The following is a 21,686-nucleotide window of genomic DNA, read 5'->3' on the forward strand; positions in this document are numbered from 1 at the left end:
TCAATCACTTCTTGTTAATATTTTTTTAAAAAATAAAAATAAAAAAAAAAAATTACAGCCCACATATTTACTGACCCCATTGTCATTTTTTTTTTTTTTTTTTTGAGAAACTTTGATCTTTTTTAAAATCATGCAAATAAAGCTTGCTCCGCAAGTACAATATCTCTAATAGGATCAGGGCAACATCTATTCTACACACAATCTAAGGACTGGTGCACAACCAATTTAACCAACTCGTGGATAGCCTACCAGACTGGTTAGCTAATCTTTTCACATGCTGAACAACAGAGCTGGGGAACTCCACAAGTGTAATTCGGATATCATCAATCAAATGACCATAGAAACTCCAACCTGAGCTCCCATTATCCATTGCTTGAACCACACCTAAAGAGTCACCTTCAAACTCCACTTGAGAAGCCCCCACCTCCTTGCAGAAAACAATAGCCCTCCACATAGCCACTGCCTCAGCTACTAAAGGGTCATGGACATGATGCACCCATTGTCCTTGGTACACTTGATATGCATTATAAAAGTTGATTCCAACTTACTCAAGTAGGCAACAGTTTCATTTCTTTCATCATATTCCTTATTTCACAACCCATTTCCCTTCCACTTCCATTTAAAATACTCAAAATCCTTATGCCTAGTAACTTTTCTCAAGTCCCCAGAACTGAAAATCTTCTTTGTACCTTCCTTACGAATGGTTTGCTTGGGTTTGCGATTTAAAAAAGTGATTTTTAAATGTTCGGAAAAATTGTAGTTTGGACTTTAAAATCTCAAATAAGCTTTTAAAATTATGCGCTTTAAAAAAAATACCAATTGCCCGCAATTTGAAAAGGTAAATTTTCTACGTTTTCAAATTGCAATTCTTAAATGATTCGTTTTTTGCAATTTAGTTTAAAATCACACTTTTTGTTTGCGAAATCGTAAACCCAAACGCACCCGAAGTCACCCAACATCTTCCAAAAATTATTAGATTTAAAAACATTTTTTATGAATGCAGCTCTAAGGTTATAAAATATTATTGGGAGAACTTTGTTGAATGTGCAACAAGTTATAAAAATTTTAAGGGAAAACTTTTTTTATAATCTCTAATCTTTTATTACTTTTTCAATGAAGTACTCAAGCTTTAAAAAGTGTTAATTTAGGGTATTCACATTTTAATTTTAACCATCCGTTAGAATTTTCCGTTAAATCCTATAAAAATTTCTAAAATACCAATGTATTATTATTATTTTTTTAAAATTATAAAATTTTAAAAAAATTCAGGCATGTCTATTTTTTCAAATTCTGTTAAATTCTAACCAAAACCAACACTTAAATCCTTGCATTTTTTTTTCTAAAAAAAAAAAAAGTATTTTGAGAATTTTGATCAGATTTAATGAAAAATATTAACGGATGGTTGAAATTGAAAAATAAATAAAAGAATAATACCCTAAATTGACACTTTTTAAAGTTTGAGTACTTAATTACACAAGTGATAATATATATATATATATATATATATATATATATATATATAGAGAGAGAGAGAGAGAGAGAGATTCTCCTCTTTTCTTTTCTTTTCTTTTTTTTTTAAAAAAAAAAAAAAAAAAAAAAAAAAAAAAAAAAAAAAAAAAAAAAAAAAAAAAAAAAAACCCTTGGTGAAGCTCAACTTGATTAACACGGGTAAGATGCTGAAACTTGACTAGGACGGGTAAGCTGCTGAAACTTATGATGAGGGTAATTGAAAAAGGAGCAGAGACATGGTTAAGAGTTTCAAACTTGTGATGATGGTATTCATTTTTTATTTATTATTATTTTTTATTTTCTAGTCTCGTGATGGTTGTTATTGAAAAATGCCTAAAGAATTTTTTTTTAGAATATTGGGAAATCCTGTTCGGAATTGACACCGACCCTTTTGTCCAATTGCCATCACAATTTGTGGGACTTGACATCCGCAAACAAGAAACAACGTACAAAAAATATTCCTGGATTCAATAATGAGGTAAGGTTCATGCAAATCACGGGAAAAATATTTCGTATATATTATATATATATCATTATCAATGTTATATATATACCAAACGTGATTCAATAATTGGTATTTTTTTTTTTTTTTTTTAATTTCATTTATTTTGAGAGAATGAAAGAACAAAAAACGTGAATGTCACGTACGCATTATTGGAGTGTCTGGCTATCATACCAACGCCAACGCCAACGCCAACGGCAAAGGAAAGTTGCTCATAAATGCCAATCATCCAATCATTTTAGCTAACGAATCTGCCAAGGAACATAGAATATGCTATAAATTTCACCATTCTAATCCACTCTAAACCAACATTCATAATTGGTTAATTTTCTCTCAAACTCTTCCCAAACTAAAAGTCATATTTTAGAATACGTTTGCTCGAGTAATTCTACGGGTCCCTCTTGTGTTTATCTAATAATGAGGTGGGTTTTAAAATTACAATTAGATTAAAATTTAATGATAATCAATTACAAGCTTAATGATAATTTTAAAATCACAATTGGACTACTTTACTTTGTTTATAGTATACAACTTTACATGCACACCTACTCTCTTTGTATTTTTTTTATTTGAAAAAAAGTACGCATACCCATCCGCCATCAAACTAACGTTCAATATGCAAGGTCATCTCGAAGAAAAGATTGCATCAATATCCATCTACAAACTATCAAAATTTTCTAATGTCCCAAATGATAAAACCATCCTTAATTGAAAAAATAAAATAAAATAAAAAAATAAGGCAGTGGACATTCCAAATTAAGTATAGTTTGAAGGCATGTGCACTTTCCCCATTTTAATTTTACGGCGAAACTTTTTTTTTTTTTTTTTTCTAATTAAAAAAGCAGGAGAGTGCGACCAGCAGAGTAACTACTTTAATTGGGAGTGACCATGGTAGTACCTGCCCCGCTGGAAACCACACAGAAAAGGCATAGACGATGAGAACCACAAGCGTGTCTAATGAAGTGTCAGATTGAATTATAGCATGATTCAGTCCCATCATGACGTTAGATACTCTCATTGCAGAAGACAAACTCTCGTTATTATACTTGCCCTACCATTGCCAAATTTCTAATTTCTTTTTCACTTCTCCCAAAAAAAATTAAATAAAAAACATTCTAACTTTTTTTACACTTTTTACATCATATCAATAATTTTTTATTACTATTCAAATAAAAAAATTCACTACAAAACAAAATTTTTTCACTTTTCCATAAAACATTCACTAATTTTATATCACAACAATCACTTCTTACTACTATTTAAATCAATAATCTATTTTACACTTACTTTCCAAAAAAAGCTCACAGTATTTTAAGGTGAAACTTGTTGAAACAGTTTGTAGGTGCAGCGAGATCCAATGCACAATTGTTTTTTATGCATGGAAATCAAGATAGTAGGCTAGTAGGGAACCATTGTGGTCCTACAATCGTAGGGCCTACGCTTTTCTTCCGCCATGCGTGACATGAGAGCAACAAACAGCAGAGTCAATATGGATGTTCTAACTTCCCCCCTACCCTACCCTACCCTACCCTACCCTACCCTGGTAGCCACCCTCCCTACTTTTCTTCCCATTTAACCAAAGGGTCCCTCGAAGAACTAGTGGCGAGTGAGGAGGACACTTCAAATTTGGATTTCTATTTATTGCTAAACATCACTGCTGTTGTAAGCATCCTCACCAAAGTCAAATACTGTTTAAGACTTCAAAGTCCCCAATTAAGTCACTGTCACAATCAAACCTTGCCCCATTAGGCTATAATCCATGGATTTTTCATTAATTTATTCTCTAAATTACCGGTAACCTGGTCAACAGATGTAAAAAAATATTTATTGAGCTTATCTGCTTAACAAGTGAGTGAGTTGTCCAAAACTTAATTAGTAAGACATGTAAATGGATGGCAATTCGTGTTCACGTGTCAGGTTCGGATCGCTTCGAGACATGAGTATAAGACTATATATATATATATAAAGGTCAATTATAACTCGATCAATTTAATTAAACGGGTTCAAGCCCGTTAACCCTATCCCTCTAAATATTGGGTTTGTGTTGGGTTCGCAGATCATGTAAAAAATTACCTGCCATTATGTCGCGTGTTTCAGGTTCCGGTCATGTCGAAGCACGGTCCTAAGACTATATAAGTCAACTCTAACTTAACCCATTTAATTAAACGGGTCAGACTCTTCAACTTTAACCCTTTAATTTCATGTCAAGTTCGCAAGTCGCGTAAAAAATTGTCAGTCCTAAATAAACTCTATCAAAACCCTTTTATATTTGCTGTTCGAATTCCTAGCCATCCAAAAACTATAAAATGGGATAAGAACACTACGGTCTACTTTACTTTGCAGTTGGTGATCAGGTTGGCCACAACGGTTGAATGATTGGATCATTACACATTTGGCTTGTAGCAAGGATGTGATTAAAGCACCTTTCAACTATAGCTTTGTGCCAAACTCCGATGGGTGAGTTTTCGGCCAGGATGAGCCTAAAACTGCAGGTTGGATGAACCTTCCCGATCGAGTATCAATCTGCTACATAGGCTCGTGACTAGGCCAAATCTAAGGTCAATCAGTACATGCAAAGCATGTGAAGTAGAGATATCAAAGTATCGAATACCGATATATGCCCGGAAGAAATGGACAAAAATGATATTCCGCCGTGGAAGTAGGCGCCAAATTCTTTATTACGGCTACCCCTTGTTTTCAAAACTTTTTGCGCTTTACTCGGTGGAGGCATTGGGGAAGGGTGGTAGTTTATGTTCATAGTTTGAATTCAGAGTTCAAATCTTTTCGAAAAGTGAGTATAAAATTATATAAATTAATTTTAATTTGATCTATTTAATTAAATGGGTTAAATTTATGGACTCTAATATAATAATTTTGTATTGTGTTCTTGTAGAGTTTATGAATCGTGTAAAAAATTACCAATCTTTTGCTCCGTTTGTTTGGGCATCTGGAAAATATTTTTCTTTTTCGGTGTTTGGTGTAATAGAAAATAATAGTCAACAGAAATCATTTTCAGTTTGACCCAAAAAACCTCTTTAATTTTTAGAATTTCAACTCTTCATTCTTACGTGCACATTTATGGGAATTTGTCAGCGCCATGCATTAGAGTTTGCTGGTAACCCGAACCTACCGTCGAAGATCTTTGAATTTTGATATCTGATTGCCGGAATTTGGTAGTCACCACTAAAATTTGAAAATTTCTGTCGGAATCCAACGACATCTGATCACTATCGCCAGATTCCAGCGGATGGCCATTTCGATCGAAATTCAGCCAATTTCTTTGAAATCAGACCGTATTAAGCTAAATTTTAGTAAAACTAATCGGAATGCGGCCATTGTCGCTGGATTCTAACTTTCATCGGCGAAATCCGACAACAGTAACCGAAATTTAGTAAAAGTGACCGGAATCCTATCGGCCAGTAACTATATCTCGTCACCGATAATTTTTGTCGTTGATAATTTTTTTTATAAGAGTTAAACGCTAAAAAAATATTTTAGATCAAAAACAAACGGAGCATTTATATCACATGTATCGAAATATCAATGTAAAATTATATATGTTATTCATTTGACTCACGAATTGCACTTCGAATTCGTATTTGCCAGCCTAGTCTAGTCAAGGGCAGGGGAGACTGGAGAGCTTTTTACGACTTTTATTTATCGTTATAAACGTTTTAACTGATAAAGTTATAAGTACTGTATGTCCCAGTCCCCCCCACGTTTTGATTCGGGGTTATATCGTCATTTCACGTGACACGTCAGTTTGTTTACCAGGATGAGATGATTTGTCACGATGCCGTCGATTCCGGAAAACTATCGAGTCGGCTTCCAAGGCAGTCCCAGAGACCGCACACCCTTGCTGACCTCACCATCAGAATTAAAAAAGAAAAAAAAATAATAATAAAAAAACAAATCTCAAGCGCATGAGCGATCCATACATCATCGACACCACATATCATACATACCATATACCATACATACAATTAATAATTTAATATAATATTTCCGCCGGCTTAGCCCTGCGACCAACCCTACCCTCTATATATTTCTCAGCGTTACCTCCTCTTAGTACTCTTCAAACAGCCGTTCTAAGCAATAAGAAAGTCATACAATTAGCAGACTGAAGAACAATTAATCCTCCGCCTTTTGCTAACAATGGGAGAGGTTAGTTTCTGAGTCTCTCGAGCTTCGATCACTTTATTCCAATCTCATGTTCTTCGTTAATTCGTTCCGTGTAATGTGTTGAAATTGCTCAATTTTTGTTTCTTCTTTTGATTTTGGCAACAGAAAGAGGGCGGAAAGAATGAGGGCCAAAAGAAGGCCGCTGACAAGAAAGACGACGGCAAAATCACCGCCGTTTACAAGATGGACATTCATTGCGAGGGCTGCGCCAAAAAAATCAAGAGAATCGTTCGCAATAGCGAAGGTACAACCGAATTATTCTATAATTGTTAATATTTTAATCCGTTGTTTATTACTGAGTTAACTGGGAATTGGGAACCGTTTTCATGGGTCATTCCCGGAAATTTCCAAGGATGAATCGTACAAGTAGTAATTGCGAAGAAATTCGACATGAATTTTTCGATCTCCAACAAATTTTCCTAATTGTTGACGATTTGTGTAGGTGTTGACGATGTCAAGGCAGATTGCGCGGCCAACAAATTGACGGTAACGGGGACAATGGACCCCACGGGGATCAAAGAGAAGCTGGAGGAGAAGACCAAGAAGAAGGTGGAGCTCGTGTCTCCGCAGCCCAAGAAAGACGGTGGCGGTGACAGTAAGCCCAAAGAGGAACCAAAGAAGGAAGAAAAGAAGAAGGATGCTGAGCAACCCGCAAAACCTAAAGAGGTACACTCTCTCTAACAACCTGCGCCTTCCTTGCTCAATCTGGATCCACACGCGGCGCACTCACGGCGCGTGTTTTCCACGTGGGTGGTCCGTGACTGGGTTTATTAACGAGGCTTGTATTTGTGTTATTTAATCTGATTTTTCTCAAACTAATTATGATTTTTTCGGTGGTTCCAGTCTACGTTGGTTCTGAAGATCCGACTGCATTGCGACGGTTGCATTCATAAGATGCGGAAGATCATAAAAAAGTTCGACGGTGAGATTACTATTCCTTCATTGTTTTAAATTATAAAGATCAATTATTAATAGGTTATTATTTGAATTAAATTAATTTAATCGGTTAGGGTGTTGCAACTTGCAAGCACACACCAATATCAATTTTAATATGATTTTTTTTTTTTTTTTTTTTTTGCGCAAAAAAAGAAAATGGAATCTTGAGTATATTCGATTTCTTTTTGTGACGAAATCCATTCATTTCATGGTGCGCAGGGGTTGAAAAGGTAGACATAGACGCAGCCAAAGATCTGGTAACGGTGAAAGGCACAATGGACGGGAAAGCGCTGGTGGCCTATCTCACAGATAAGCTGAAGAGGACTGTCGAGGTTGTTCCACCCAAGAAAGACGAAGGCGGTGACAAGAAACCAAAGGAAGGCGGCGGAGGAGACGGAGAGAAGAAAAAGGAAGAGGGCGGCGGCGGCGATAAGAAAGAGAAAGAGAAAGAGAAAGAAGGTGGTGGCGGCGGCGGAGGAGATGGTGGGAAGAAAGAGGAAGGTGGGGCGAAGGTGGAGGCGAGCAAGATGGAGTACCATGGGTACCCCTACCCGCCACCCACATACTGGTACTCCGGAAACGGGTACGCTCAGAATTACCCGACGGAAGTTCACCAGGGGTATGTAAATCATGCTCAGAATTACCCGGCGGAAGTTCATCATGGGTATGTTAATCAGGCTCAGAATTACCCGATGGAAGTTCATCAGGGGTATGCAAATCAGGGGTACGCGAATCAAGAATACTTGCATCAGGGATACGCGGTGCCCCACGCCCACGCCATGCACGCGCCGCAGATATTCAGCGACGAGAATCCCAACGCTTGTTCGGTTATGTGAGAGGGCAATAAACGGTGGGGCGATCAAAGATTTTACTAGAACTGTAAATAAAGTGGGAGTATATACAGAGAGTGGAAAAGGACAGGAGTAGATTATATATGAAATTACAGATGAGGACAATTTTAGTGTAAACTTCCAGACTTTTGGAATTCTAGTGTAGGTTACACTCGCCAGCTGGTTTTGGCCGGTTCGGTGTTGGGTTCGGTTGTTGGTTGTTGTTTTATTCGTCTTTTTTCCGGTTTATACTAATTTCTTGGAAATTAATATAAATAAACATATATAAATAATATGTTATTCACTAATAACAAATGCGTTGACGATGATTGGTTCGGAGAAATCCACGTGGTTTAGAATTAATCAATTTCTATTAATTTTTAAATCAGCCAAATTTGCAGTTGCAGCTGGTGGCATGATGGTTGATTGGAATGTGTGTTGTCGGACAAGCAATATGATAGCATTTCTACTCATAAATGGGACCGTCTCTTTGAATTGGGCCTTTGGTTGGTACCAAGGAACCTATCCGGACCCGGTATTACCTACCCACCAGAAAAAATAAATAATAACAAAATTACACTATTTTGATGTGACATATCATATCGCTAATAGGTTTGTAGTTTTTAGATTACTATTATTATTATTTTTTTTTTTTAAAAAAAAAAAAACAAAAGGGTTAATCCAAAGGCTACTAAGTACTAATCGATGCCATGTCAGCATAGTATTTTTACATTACCTTTTTAGTGTCATTCTATTTTTTCGCCTTTTTTTTTTTAAACAAAAAAAGGGAATAGCTCAGCGTATCGTTAATATAAATCAGAAAAACAAAACTTGATCACATACAAAGGAATCTAGGGACAAAAAGGTTCCCTAAAAATAATATTAGAAATAAAGTTTGAAGTCTCATCGAGCTAGCATTCATCAACTTTACGATCTACGGCCTCTTTTGCTAACACATGTGTCACACTGTTACTTTCTTTATGGACAATGTGTTAAATACGTATACCCACTATCATATTGGTTTTTAATTAAATTCTAATAAATCTTAAAGGAAAAATAAACATTAAAGGAATACGTTTTTTGATCAAATAACAGGAAATTTTTTTGGTAACTCTTAACGTTCCTTTCACTCAAATAAATAAATAAAATCTGACGTAACGTTCCTCTTTTATAATGTCATGACATTTTATTTATTTTATTTAAAAAAAAAAAAAGAAGAAGAAGAAGAAGAAGAAGAAAATATTAGTTTTTTGCTTTTACAAGTTTGAATGGCCATTTATTTGAAGGCCATGAAAAGCTACACGGCTACACCTTTCCGCAGCAACAAAGGATACCCAATTAATTAATAGGGGGGCCGTGTTAGCTACGGATTTTTTAGATACATTTTGAAGATAATGTATTTAATGCAGCTGACTAAACTAATATTTTAAAGAATAAATTAACGTTGATATTTGTGCATGATGTCCATGAAAATGAAATCACTTATTATAATTAAAAATAACACGAAAATTACAATAATAAGAAAAATGGCTCACGCTTTTTATTTTTTATTTTTTATTTTTTTTTGACATATCCACACGAGGAGGAAAGGAGATTCGAATTAGTGACTTTCACTTCATGAGGCGTGGCTCACGCTTCTTTTTTTTTTCGACCAAGTGGCTACTTTTGTTTAAGCCTCTACGAACGATGACGGCTAGTTTTGATTTAACAATATTTTCCATATTAAAGCATTAAAGCCCAATAATAATGACTATTTTCAAGTTTTAGTAGTAGATGCTAAATTCACAATCAAATTAATTTCAAGTTTTAATAGTTAATGCTAATAATGACATGGGTCCGGGTCCCTATGATTTGCAATTTAAAAAAAAAATAAGTTTAAAATATGCAACTTGTTATGAAAGCATCCATGCATTTGGTGGATGACCATTTAGTTTCATCTATTGGAATTCTACACATTCATGTCATCTTTTAGAATTCCATAACATTCATGTAATACATTGATGTAGCTTTTTAATTCATGTCCTATCCTTTCCTATTCCTTAACCTCCCACTATGATTCTATGTCTATAAAAGGGAGTATTTGGTACTTTGTAAAATACACAATTATAGAGAAGAATCATACATAGTTCTTGAAGAACTAGTTTCATATTTACAATCTCTTTATCTTGTCTTGTAATTTTCATTAATTTTACAACACGTTATCAGCACGAAGCTCTAGCCAGTTGTTGTGTTCTTTTGATCTTCAACATCAAAAGCTATCTGTGGGATATTCTTCAATTATTGTAAGTCTCTTTAAGATTTAGTAATCTTATTATCTATTTTGTTAATTAACATTCTAACATATGCTTAGAAATTTTTATTGTTTTAAGAATCATATTAAAACATATGAATCTTATGATCCATGTGCGATTAATATGAACTAAAATGTTATCATTTTATAATGCTATGAATATTGATGTTATGAATCTTGGAAATACTATTAAGAATGAAAATCAAGCATCCTAGCAGGATCGTGATAAAGCAATGAATGAAAATCAAGCATCCCAGTAGGATCGGGCTAAAGCAATAATTTTTCTTCGCCATCATCTACATGATGAATTAAACAAAAATGAGTACCTTATAGTAAAAGATCCATTGACCTTGTGGAATAATTTGAGGGAGAGATACAAGTACCAGAAGACAGTTATCCTCTCAAAAAGCTCATTATTGTTGGATGCACCTGAAGTTGCACTCTTTAAAATTAGCTCACAGTTAAAACTGTGCACTTATGATGATATATACCATATTTCATGCCTCGAATGTGCTCCTGCAGCAGCAATATCGAGAGCATAATTTTACAAGATATTCTAAACTAATATATTGTCTTCTAGTGGCTGAGCAAAATAACAAGCTATTAATGAAAAATCACCAATCTCGTCCAACGAGTTCTACACCATTTCCTGAAGCAAATAGAACCTCATTTTGTGGTAATAAAGGAAACCATTATCGTGGACGTGGACGTGGTAGAAAATATATATATATATATATATATATATATTTTAGAGGTCAATGAGAACGTACTCATAATTCTTACAAAAGAAATGTTCATTTCCACCAGAAGTGAAACCACACTGAGGCGAAAGAATATAAAAACAAAGGTTTACAGAATAAACCTACAAAGAACTATGAAGATCGATAAATGTTACAGGTATAATATGAAAAGACATTTGTCGCATACCTGCCGTACGCCTAAACATCTGATCGACCTATATCAAGCATCCATAAAAGAGAAAGAAAAGTGGATTAAAATGAATTTTGTTAATCACAGTAATCCTGTAGTAATATAAATATATATATATATATATATATATATATATGTTTTCATTATGTTGTCAATTTTAATTTTATTTTGTTATTTTATTTTGATTAATGAAATTTAATATTTACTTTATTAAGTATGGAGGTATGAGTCATACTGATGGAATGATTAATTCCAAAATGATTGGTGAAGATTTGTGTCTAGCAGACAGTTGTACAACGCACACAATTCTTAGAGATAAGAAATATTTTCAATACTTAATATTAAACAAAGCTAGTGTCAATACAATATCAGGTTCATCAAACCTAATTGAAGGCTCTGGAAGAGCAAATATTATATTGCCAAAAGGAACAAAATTTTGTATTGATGATGCTTTGTATTCTTCTAAATCTAGAATAAATTTAATCAGTTTTAAAGATATTTGTCTAAATGGTTATCATGTTGAAATCACTAATGAAAGCGGAAAATGTTAGATTTACAACATCAATACAACAACTGTACAACAATCCCTCACATGAGGGTGGGTCCCACATACTGGGGCCCACCCTCATGTGAGGGGTTGTTGTACAGTTGTTGTATTGGTGTTGTACAAGAATCAAATCCCAATGAAAGCAGTGACGAATATCTTTATATTACTTCAATAATTTCGGGCCAGAAGCTCATATTGGAAAAACTGCCTGCTTTCTCTTCCGGGCTGTATTATATAACAATAAGAACAATTGAATCACATGTTGTGATGCACCAGAAGTGCTCTAATCCAAAAATGTTTATGCTTTGGCATGATCGTCTTGGACATTCAGGAACAATTATAATGCGTCGAATAATTGAGAACTCTCATAGGCATCCCTTAAAGAACCAGAAGATTCTTTTACAAAGTGATTATCCTTGTGCTGCATGATCTCAAGGTAAACTTGTAATAAAACATCCGCTTCTAAGGTAATTCTTGAATCTCCATCATTTTTACGAAGAATTCAAGGGGATATATGTGGGCCAATTCACCCTCCATGTGGGCCAATAGATGCATCAACTAGATGGTCACATGTTTGCCTACTTTCTACTCGTAATGTTGCATTTGCTAGACTTCTTGCCCAAATAATTAGATTATGGGCACAATTCCCTGATTATCCAATTCAATCTATTCGGATGGATAATGCTGGTGAATTTACATCTCAAGCATTTTATGATTATTGCATGTCAATCGGTATTAATGTTGAGCATCCTATTGCTCATACACATACTCAAAATGGTTTAGCTGAATCGTTTATTAAACGACTTCAGTTAATTGCTCGACCTTTGCTTATGAAATCAAAACTGCCTGTTTCTGCTTGGGGACATGCAATATTACATGCTGCATCATTAGTTCGGATCAGACCAACATCTTACCAAAAATATTCTCATTTACAACTTGCATTTGGTCAACCACCAAATATTTTTCATTTTCGCATTTTTGGTTGTACTGTATATGTTCCAATTGCTTCACTTCAGCGCACTAAGATGGGACCTCAACATAGACTTGGGATTTATATTGGTTTTGATTCTCCATCTATTATTAGATATCTTGAACCTTTAACTGGTGATATTTTTAAAGCATGTTTCGAAGATTGTCATTTTGATGAAAATATATTTCCATCACTAGGGAAAGAAAAGTCATTGCCAGAAGCACGACAAGAAATCACTTGGAATAATTCAACGTTATCTTATTTTGATCATCGTACAAATCAGTGTGAACTAGAAGTTCAGAGGATCATTCATTTGCAGAATATTGCAAATCAATTGCCGGATGCATTCACTGACAATAAGAAAATAATTAAGTCTCACATTTCAACTGTTAATACTCCAGCAAAGATAGAAGTCCCTATAGGACAATTAACTAATACAGCAGCAAATGAGTCTAAGGTACGCCTGAAGCGTGGAAGACCTATTGGTGCAAAGGATAAGATTCCCCGGAAGAGAAAAGCACAAGGAAATGAAATCGGCGCTCCTGAAGAGGCCTTACCCACAACACAGGCAACGAAAATTGATCCATCCAAACTTTATGTACAAAATTCTCCTGGAAAGATATCCCCTGAAGAGGAGCCCCTTGAAGAGGAATCTCCTGAAGAGTTACCTCCTGAAGAGGATCAGGTACCTGAAAATAATGAGATCTCAATAAATTATATAAGTACAGGAGAAATATTGGATAGAAATAAAATTGTTTTCGACAACATATTTTCAATTAAAGTTGCATTTGACATTACCAAAAGTAATGATGATATTGAACCACAATCCGTCGAAGAATGTCGACATAGAAATGATTGGCCAATGTGGAAGGAAGCAATTCAGGCAGAATTGAACTCACTAGCAAAACGTGAAGTATTTGGACCTATAGTCCAAACACCAGAAGGTGTGTCGCCTGTTGGATACAAGTGGGTATTTGTACGAAAACGTAATGAGAAAAATGAAATTGTGAGATACAAAGCAAGACTTGTTGCACAAGGTTTCCTGCAGAAACCAGGTATTGATTATGAAGAAACATATTCCCCTGTAGCGGATGGAATTACATTTAGATTTTTTATTAGCTTGATAGTTACAAAAAGTTTGGATATGTGTTTAATGGATGTGGTTACAGCATATTTATATGGATCACTTGATAATGATATATAAATGAAAATCCCTGAAGGATACAAAATGCCTGAAGCATATAATTTCAAATCCCAAAGTATTTATTCTATCAAGCTACAAAGATCTTTATACGGGTTAAAGCAATCCGGACGCATGTGGTACAATCGTCTTAGTGAATATCTATTGAAAGAAGGATTTGAGAATAATCCAATTTGTCCATGCGTTTTCATTAAGAAATCAGAATCTGGATTTGCTATCATTGCAGTTAATGTAGATGATTTAAATCTTGTCGAGACTCCAGAAGAGGTCACAAAAATTGCCACTTATCTAAAAAATGAGTTTGAGATAAAAGATCTTGGGAAGACAAAATTTTGTCTTGGCTTACAGATTGAACATTTTCAAAATGGAATTCTTGTTCATCAATCAACATACATAGAAAAAGTCCTGAAGCACTTTTACATGGAGAAAGCTCATCCTTTGAGCACTTTAATGGTTGTTCGTTCACTTGATGTGAAAAAGGACCATTTTCGTCCTCGATAAGATGACGAATAAATTCTTGGTCCTGAAGTACCATATCTTAGTGCAATTGGCGCACTCATGTATCTTGCAAATTGCACATGACCTGATATAGCATTTTCAGTTAATTTACTAACAAGATACAGTTTTGCACCAACTCGAAGGCATTGGAATGGGGTCAAACATGTTCTACGTTATCTTCATGGAACAACTGACATGGGATTATTTTATCTAAGAGGTTCAAATTCACAGTTAGTTGGATATGCAGATGCGGGTTTTCTTTCTGATCCGCATAAAGGTAGATCTCAAACAGGATATCTATTTACATGTGGAAGTACTGCTATTTCATGGAGATCTGTCAAGCAAACACTTGTTGCTACTTCTTCAAATCACTCAAAAATTATTGCAATTCATGAAGCAAGTCGGGAATGCATATGGCTAAAATCACTAATTCAACACATTCGAGAAAAGTGTGGTTTATCCACAATCAAAGATAGCCCGACAATATTATATGAAGATAATGCTGCTTGTATCACATAGATCAGATGATGATACATTAAAGGTGATAGAACAAAACATATTTCACCAAAATTCTTTTATACACATGAGCTCCAGAAGAGTGGTGATATTGATGTGAAACAGATACGATCAAGTGACAATTTAGTAGATTTATTTACCAAAATATTACCAACTGCAACATTTAAGAAGTTGGTGAATAACATTGGAATGCGCTGACTCAAGGATCTTTCATTATAAACAATTGAAGCTCTTCATCCTAATGAGGGGGAGTAAAATGATTATGCTGATTGTATTCTTTTTTCTTCTCTAAGGTTTTTTCCACTGGGTTTTCCTTTGCAAGGTTTTAATGAAGCAATTCTAAAGCATATGACGACACACAAGAATAATGTACTTTTTTTCCTTCGCCACAGGTTTTTCCAACTGGGTTTTCCTTGGCAAGGTTTTAATGAGGCATATTTTTAGTGTATGGTCATCCAAGGGGGAGTGTTATGAAAGCATCTATGCATTTGGTGGATGACCATTTAGTTTCATCTATTGGAATTCTACACATTCATGTCATCTTTTAGAATTCCATAACATTCATGTAATACATTGATGTAGCCTTTTAATTCATGTCCTATCCTTTCCTATTCCTTAACCTTCCACTATGATTCTATGTCTATAAAAAGGAGTATTGGCTACTTTGTAAAATACACAATTATAGAGAAGAATCATACATAGTTCCTGAAGAACTAGTTTCATATTTACAATCTCTTTATCTTGTCTTGTTATTTTCATTAATTTTACAACTTAAAAACGTAGTTTTTTTTTTCTTTTTTTTGAATAGTAAAAAACTTAGTTAAGTGTCTGGTAGAATTACATTTTGCATTTAAAATCGCAGTTTAACCTTTAAATTAGTAAAATAGTGTATTTTCAAAAAAAATACTCTACTGCCTACAATTTAAAAAAACATATTTTTATTTTTTTTTTTATTTTTTTATTTTTTTGCATTTTTCAAATTGTAATTTTTTTTAAACGTAATTCTAAATAATTTATTTTTTGCAATTGGATTTAAAATCACAATTTTTATTTATGAAATTGACTTTTAAAAAAAAAAAAGGGAAAAAAAAGGACTTTTTATTTTCTTTGAAAACGTGGATTTTTGGTCAAACAAGGCGGCAGCATTAATAGGCTGAATAGATCGTAGCACCTTGGCATTTATTGTAAGTGGAAAAAAAAAAAATTTGTCTAGGGGTGTTGAATGGGTAAAAGATATTTGAGTGTGTGGCTTAATTAATGGACAATAAGCAAGAGTGAGGGAGCAGGCATGGAAGAGAGCATAAACCAATAGGAAAAGGCCAAAAGGTATTTGCATGGAAGAGAGCATAAACCATTAGGAAAAGGCCAAAAGGTATTTGCATGAAAGAGGCCTTTAAAAGTAACAACAGATCTATACGTAGATGTTTGAGAGCATGCAGGAACATAAAGAAATCAAAAAGTAGGCATGTATTTTCTGTTTGTTTGATTTCACCCACGAATGAAAGAAGTTTCAGGTTTGGCTGTAGCTTTCAACTTACCTGAATAATTCTCTTGATCCTTGTAGGATATTCAAGAAGCCCACTATAAAATATGCAAAATCTGGGCAAAATAATAATAATAATAGAGTTGAGAAAGGGTAAGTTAATACTATTTGGTGGATTCTCCTTCTAGAAATTATTGGACGGAGTATACAAGATACCCACAAAGCCGGCCTAGGTTAAGATTGCAGGCCCGTGATATACGGTTTAGGCTGAGATAATCATGCCTAAACCCCGAGCTCGATCCCATTAAGCCGTAGGAGTTAATGCATCAGCTTGGAGTGTACATGTGCATATTCGTGCGGTTATATCCGCATCGTAATTTTTTACTATTTGCATTCGCACGGTTATTATCCGCTATCTGCAAATAGATAATGAGCCTATTTTAAACACTTTTAAAAATAAAATTCACCGATTTTTAGTCTTTTGGGCTTGTTTTGAAAATATAATGCAATACCAAAAATATGTAGAACTGCGGAAAACAAAATGATGAAGAAGGTGTGAAATCTTATAAAATCATACAAATTAAAACGATGAAGATCATCATCAGCATTAGATTAGGAGGATAGAAATCTAATTAGTTATATATGTGCACTTCACATACTGTTTGAATATTAGTTGAGAAGCAAATTTTGGAGTTATGGTTTGTTTATATAGGGAAGGAAACCATCAACCCAAGATGCTTTTATTTTAGATCCATCAGTGAATCCAAAAAATGTAATAAGTTTTATATATATATATATTACTAAGCATCTTTCTTAATTCTTAATTTTATTTGAAATATATTATCACATCTTAATAAAATAATAGAAGAAGCATCCAATGGTATAAAAGGATTAAAAAAATGAACCGATTGCTTGCATCATCTTATGATAGAGACTTCTTGCTCCGTTAAAGTCTATGATTATGATGCTCTCTCTCTCTCTCTCTCTCTCACACACACACACACACACACTTTAATTTTGTCCATTAAACTTCATTTCTATGATTATGATGCTCTCTCTCTCTCTCTCTCTCTCTCTCTCTCTCTCACACACACACACACACACACACACACACACACACACACACACACACACACACACACACACACACTTTAATTTTGTCCATTAAACTTCATTCCTTCTGATCATCGCAATCTATAATTGCCACAAAAATTGACCGATCTCCAACGCAATTAACCAGACATGCATAGAGACGTGATGACTTCAATCCTCTGTTCCCCCACTCAATAAAATGAAGAATTAAAATAAGGCCAAAGCCAATCATCAACACTTCTTTCTCTCTAAGCAAAGGGAACCTGAAGAATTATATACAAGGGCATCTTTTTCACGAGAAAAACTGATAATGCTTACAAAAAAAACTTTTTGAAACGGCCCATTTGATGCGGTTCATATTTGAAGGAGGTAGAGCTACCTGTCCATGTCTTCAACAATCGGAGCAAAAGTCCAATTCGAGAAAAGTCTAGCATTGTTAGTGGTTGGAGAGATGATGAGAGAATCTCAAAGTATGAGTGATTGGCTGCCATAAGAAAGTGTATATTTCTTATCCTTATCTTCTACGATTTAAATATTCTTTAAATTAAATGATTTAAATTAAATATCTCAAAGTATGAGTGATTGGCTGTCAAAAATTTTAACGGATGACTGAGATTGAAACTTTTCTGAAATATGGATACCTTAAATTGAAACGTTTTAAAGTTTAGGTATATTCATTCAAAAAGGGTGAAAGTTCAGAGGTTATAAGTGAAGTTCTCCTTATATTAAAATAAACTTTTGCTTCCCTAGATTATTATTATTTTATTTTTTTTAAGAGAGTTTAGGCTTTTCATTAATGATTCATAAGAAATCACCAAGTTTGGTGCACATAATCAACCACCGTATAGGTGTACACACATCATGAGGCCACAAACAATTGCTAACAAAAAATACCTAGCCAACAGAAAGATGCATCTACATCAGCATAAAAGACCTTTACTTGAACTGGGAGTAGGCCACACTTTCTGGGCGAGAAACCAATGGCCAGGTTAATCGAACACAGAGCAAACTGGGGATGAAAACTCTCAGACCATCATAGACAGTTGCTTCGAAGAAACCTAGCCAACATAATTATGCATCTACGTCAGCATAAAAACCTTTACTTGATCTGGGAGAAGGCCACACATTCTGGGCTAAAAAGCAATGACCAATGTTAAGCTAACGAACAGAGCAAAGCCGCCAAATGATGGACATAATACCATAAAGCACCCAATAAAAGAGGCAGCCGTCAGAAGAAAAACCGCTGGTGACAGAACACGCGCCGCAGCCAGCGACGCGTGTAGCACATTATACCCTACATTTTGGTATAATTTTTTGTTCCCTTAGTGTTCTATTATTCTCTTAGTTTAAGGAACAACAATGAAATCTATGTTTTTTTTTTAAAAAAAAAAAAAAAAAAAAAAAAAAAAAAAATTCACTACATTTAAGGAAAATAATGAATTTTGAGGAAACTACTGCTATACTGTTAATGGCTAGAGCCATTTCTCAAAATTTACCTCCAAACAAAACAGACATTAATTTTCTCTATATCTGAATCTGACTATGCAGATTGGGATTAAACTTCAAAGTAAAACATTCAGGGGGGGATCGATTGCAAACTTAATTTGGATCATGTTAATTAATTAATTAATTAATTAAGCACGTAATTTCACAGTCATTGTGGCAAACCAAAACCCAATAAAATATGGAAAACGTTTCGATCTCCTGTATATATAGTGGAGTAGTTGTTTTAGTGCAGCATTTTTCAACTGTACTACTCCGGTGAAAATGATGACCGGAAAGGAAACATCGATCGATCCCATGATATCCCATCCCAGTCATTGTCGTGCTTTCATTCCTCATTCTGACGACGATGATGGCGGGCAGGGGCAGGGGCAGGGGCAGGTGCAGGCCAGACATATTTCTGTTGGCTGTTGCTGGTGGGATCCGATGTCACCGCCGATGTCATGGCTTCCATTAGTCCATAAATCAATGGAAAAATAACAAGATATGTCGGTGTAGATTGTAGAAGCCGAATTGGGGCATGCCTCTTAATTAGTTGGGGATTAGTACGTGCGGTGAGGTCATCGATCGAGTCGACTCGACCAAAGCCCACTGATCGATCATACTGAACCCAACCCACGTACACATTAGAAAAACATTATTAAACCCACACAAAAAAAAAGCATTTAAAATAGTCTCCCCCCGCGTGTATCTGACATTCTGACCTCATCTAATTTGATTGCATTTTTTAAAAATACATAGTCCTAAGCATATTAATTTAAATAATGCACAGGCCAGCCTCCTGTTTTCTGGTACGATTCATCAATCCACAGAAATCGACAATGCGGTTGGTTTCAATTTTTATTTTATTTTATTTTATCAATAAGAAGATAGTAGTTTAAAAATTTTGATCGAATTTAACGAGAAATTCTAATGAAATGGTGAAATTAAAAAATATATAAATTAAATTGAGAATTTTTAAAATTCAGAAATTAATTCAATCCATAATGATGTTTCAAAAACAGTCATTAGCAAACCCTGTTATTTTTTTCTTCAACAATTATCACAGGGTTTTGACAAGAAAATAAAATAATTGATGAAAATGATGATCTTGGTCCCCAATCCAACTGCATTTCAAAAAATTAATGATAGGAGGAAGTTTGAAGAAGCAAGGAGCAATTGCATAAACGGGCCCGCGCTAACAGGGAAGAAGCACACGAGCAGTAAATAATGTTGAAATTCCCCCCCCCCCCCCACCAAAAAAAAAAAAGAAGAAAGAGAAAACCCGGCCCCCATGTTAGCTATTTTGGAAGAAATCGAAGCCTTGATGATTCTGGTGAGAATTAAATTTGTCGGCATAGGGGAGGGGAGCGTAAGGACAGATTAGAAGGGGAAGGTGAGTCATGAATGAGGTCCCAATTTCTGACTCAGCCATGACCGTGACACAAAGTGTAGCCACCTGTTTTTGCCTTAATCTGATGGCATGGCATTGGCATGGCATGATGGGGAATGGGCATGCATGGATGGTCGATCACATTTAAAATGCCGTTTTGGACGTCCATGTGGGTCATGGTGAGTCTGAAAATGGTTCGGTTTTCAGTTTGACCGACGGTCACGGGCGATTGTGGCTAGCCACCAGACATGAGAGGGACTGGGTCGGCACGTGGGCCCACTCCACGTCAGTTACACATCGGCGCCGCGTCGGCGTTTGAATTTGCACGCCACCGGTGGGCTTCACAATCTTCCAATACACGTTCGTTTCTATTTGTTTTTTGTTTTTTCTCTTCCCTTTTTAAAAATAAATTCAAGTACGAATGATTAGAAAAATAAAATCAATAATTGAAAAGGAATAAAAGTAAAAATTAACCTAGAGAGGGAATCGACTTTGTCTTCTCAAGATTTATCAAATTTTGTCAACAGTGGCGGTTCCATGCATAGAATTTTAGAGGCACGTAGAATATTTAGTTCAAATAGAATAAATGATAGAGTTAAAGTTCGAACTTAAAAATTTTTGCTCTGATACCATGTTAAATCATCGCTTATCCCAAAAACTTAAACTAATAAAAAAATGTAAATTTAATTACTTAATCTATACTTTATCATGAATCACATATGAAGCTTGATAATGTAGTTCTACTATTTTCACTCTTTTTTTTTTAAGCTAAATTTTATTATGTTTGTATTGACGGTACGCGTACTACATTTATCATTACAAATTTTCTTATAAGCTGACATGATAGTTCAAATATTAGTCAAATAATTAAGCAAAAAATCTAACTTATTAATTTAATTAGTTCTTTTTTTTTTTTTTTTTGATGAATTAAGACCTTTGTAGAACAAACTTAACAATACAGAAAGTCACTCCAGCTACCTGGACTCACGTTTCCTAAACCAGGAAACACACTAACTACAGAACACAAAACCAGCTAAACAACAACCATTACAAGGCCAAGCGACCAGACAGCAACCAAAACAAATTACAAGAGAGGGAAGAGATTCTATTGCAAAGCAAGAGGTAAATCTCTATCTACTGGTTTTACCGAAAATTTTGCCAAGATTCTGGAACGTACTTCCCATCTAATCTGGCCAAAAATGACTTCTTCAGTCTTGGGAGTAATGCCATGAAGCAGGGCATTTCATTGTTTCCATAAATGATAGATGCAAGCTCCAAGACAAAGTTTTGCAAGACAAGATTTGAAACTTTTGCCTTTCAGCCTA

General features: G+C 34.8%; 1 protein-coding gene across 1 annotated transcript; it reads left to right on the forward strand.

Moving 5' to 3' along the window:
* The first annotated feature begins 6,016 nt into the window (after positions 1-6,016).
* Positions 6,017-8,168, forward strand: LOC133872883 (heavy metal-associated isoprenylated plant protein 6-like). Its single transcript, XM_062310522.1, has 5 exons — positions 6,017-6,175; positions 6,299-6,437; positions 6,636-6,859; positions 7,037-7,115; positions 7,349-8,168. The coding sequence occupies exons 1-5, from the start codon at positions 6,167-6,169 to the stop codon at positions 7,963-7,965; spliced, it is 1,068 nt and encodes a 355-aa protein (XP_062166506.1). The 5' UTR covers positions 6,017-6,166; the 3' UTR covers positions 7,966-8,168.
* Positions 8,169-21,686: the final 13,518 nt, after the last annotated feature.

The sequence above is a fragment of the Alnus glutinosa genome, chromosome 7, assembly GCF_958979055.1.
Source record: "Alnus glutinosa chromosome 7, dhAlnGlut1.1, whole genome shotgun sequence".
NCBI lineage: Eukaryota > Viridiplantae > Streptophyta > Magnoliopsida > Fagales > Betulaceae > Alnus > Alnus glutinosa.

Excerpts from the sequence above, each read along its gene's own strand:
- LOC133872883 (XM_062310522.1), top strand. Across the intron at positions 6,860-7,036 it reads AACCCGCAAAACCTAAAGAG|TCTACGTTGGTTCTGAAGAT; the intron begins GTACACTCTCTC and ends CGGTGGTTCCAG. Across the intron at positions 7,116-7,348 it reads GATCATAAAAAAGTTCGACG|GGGTTGAAAAGGTAGACATA; the intron begins GTGAGATTACTA and ends CATGGTGCGCAG.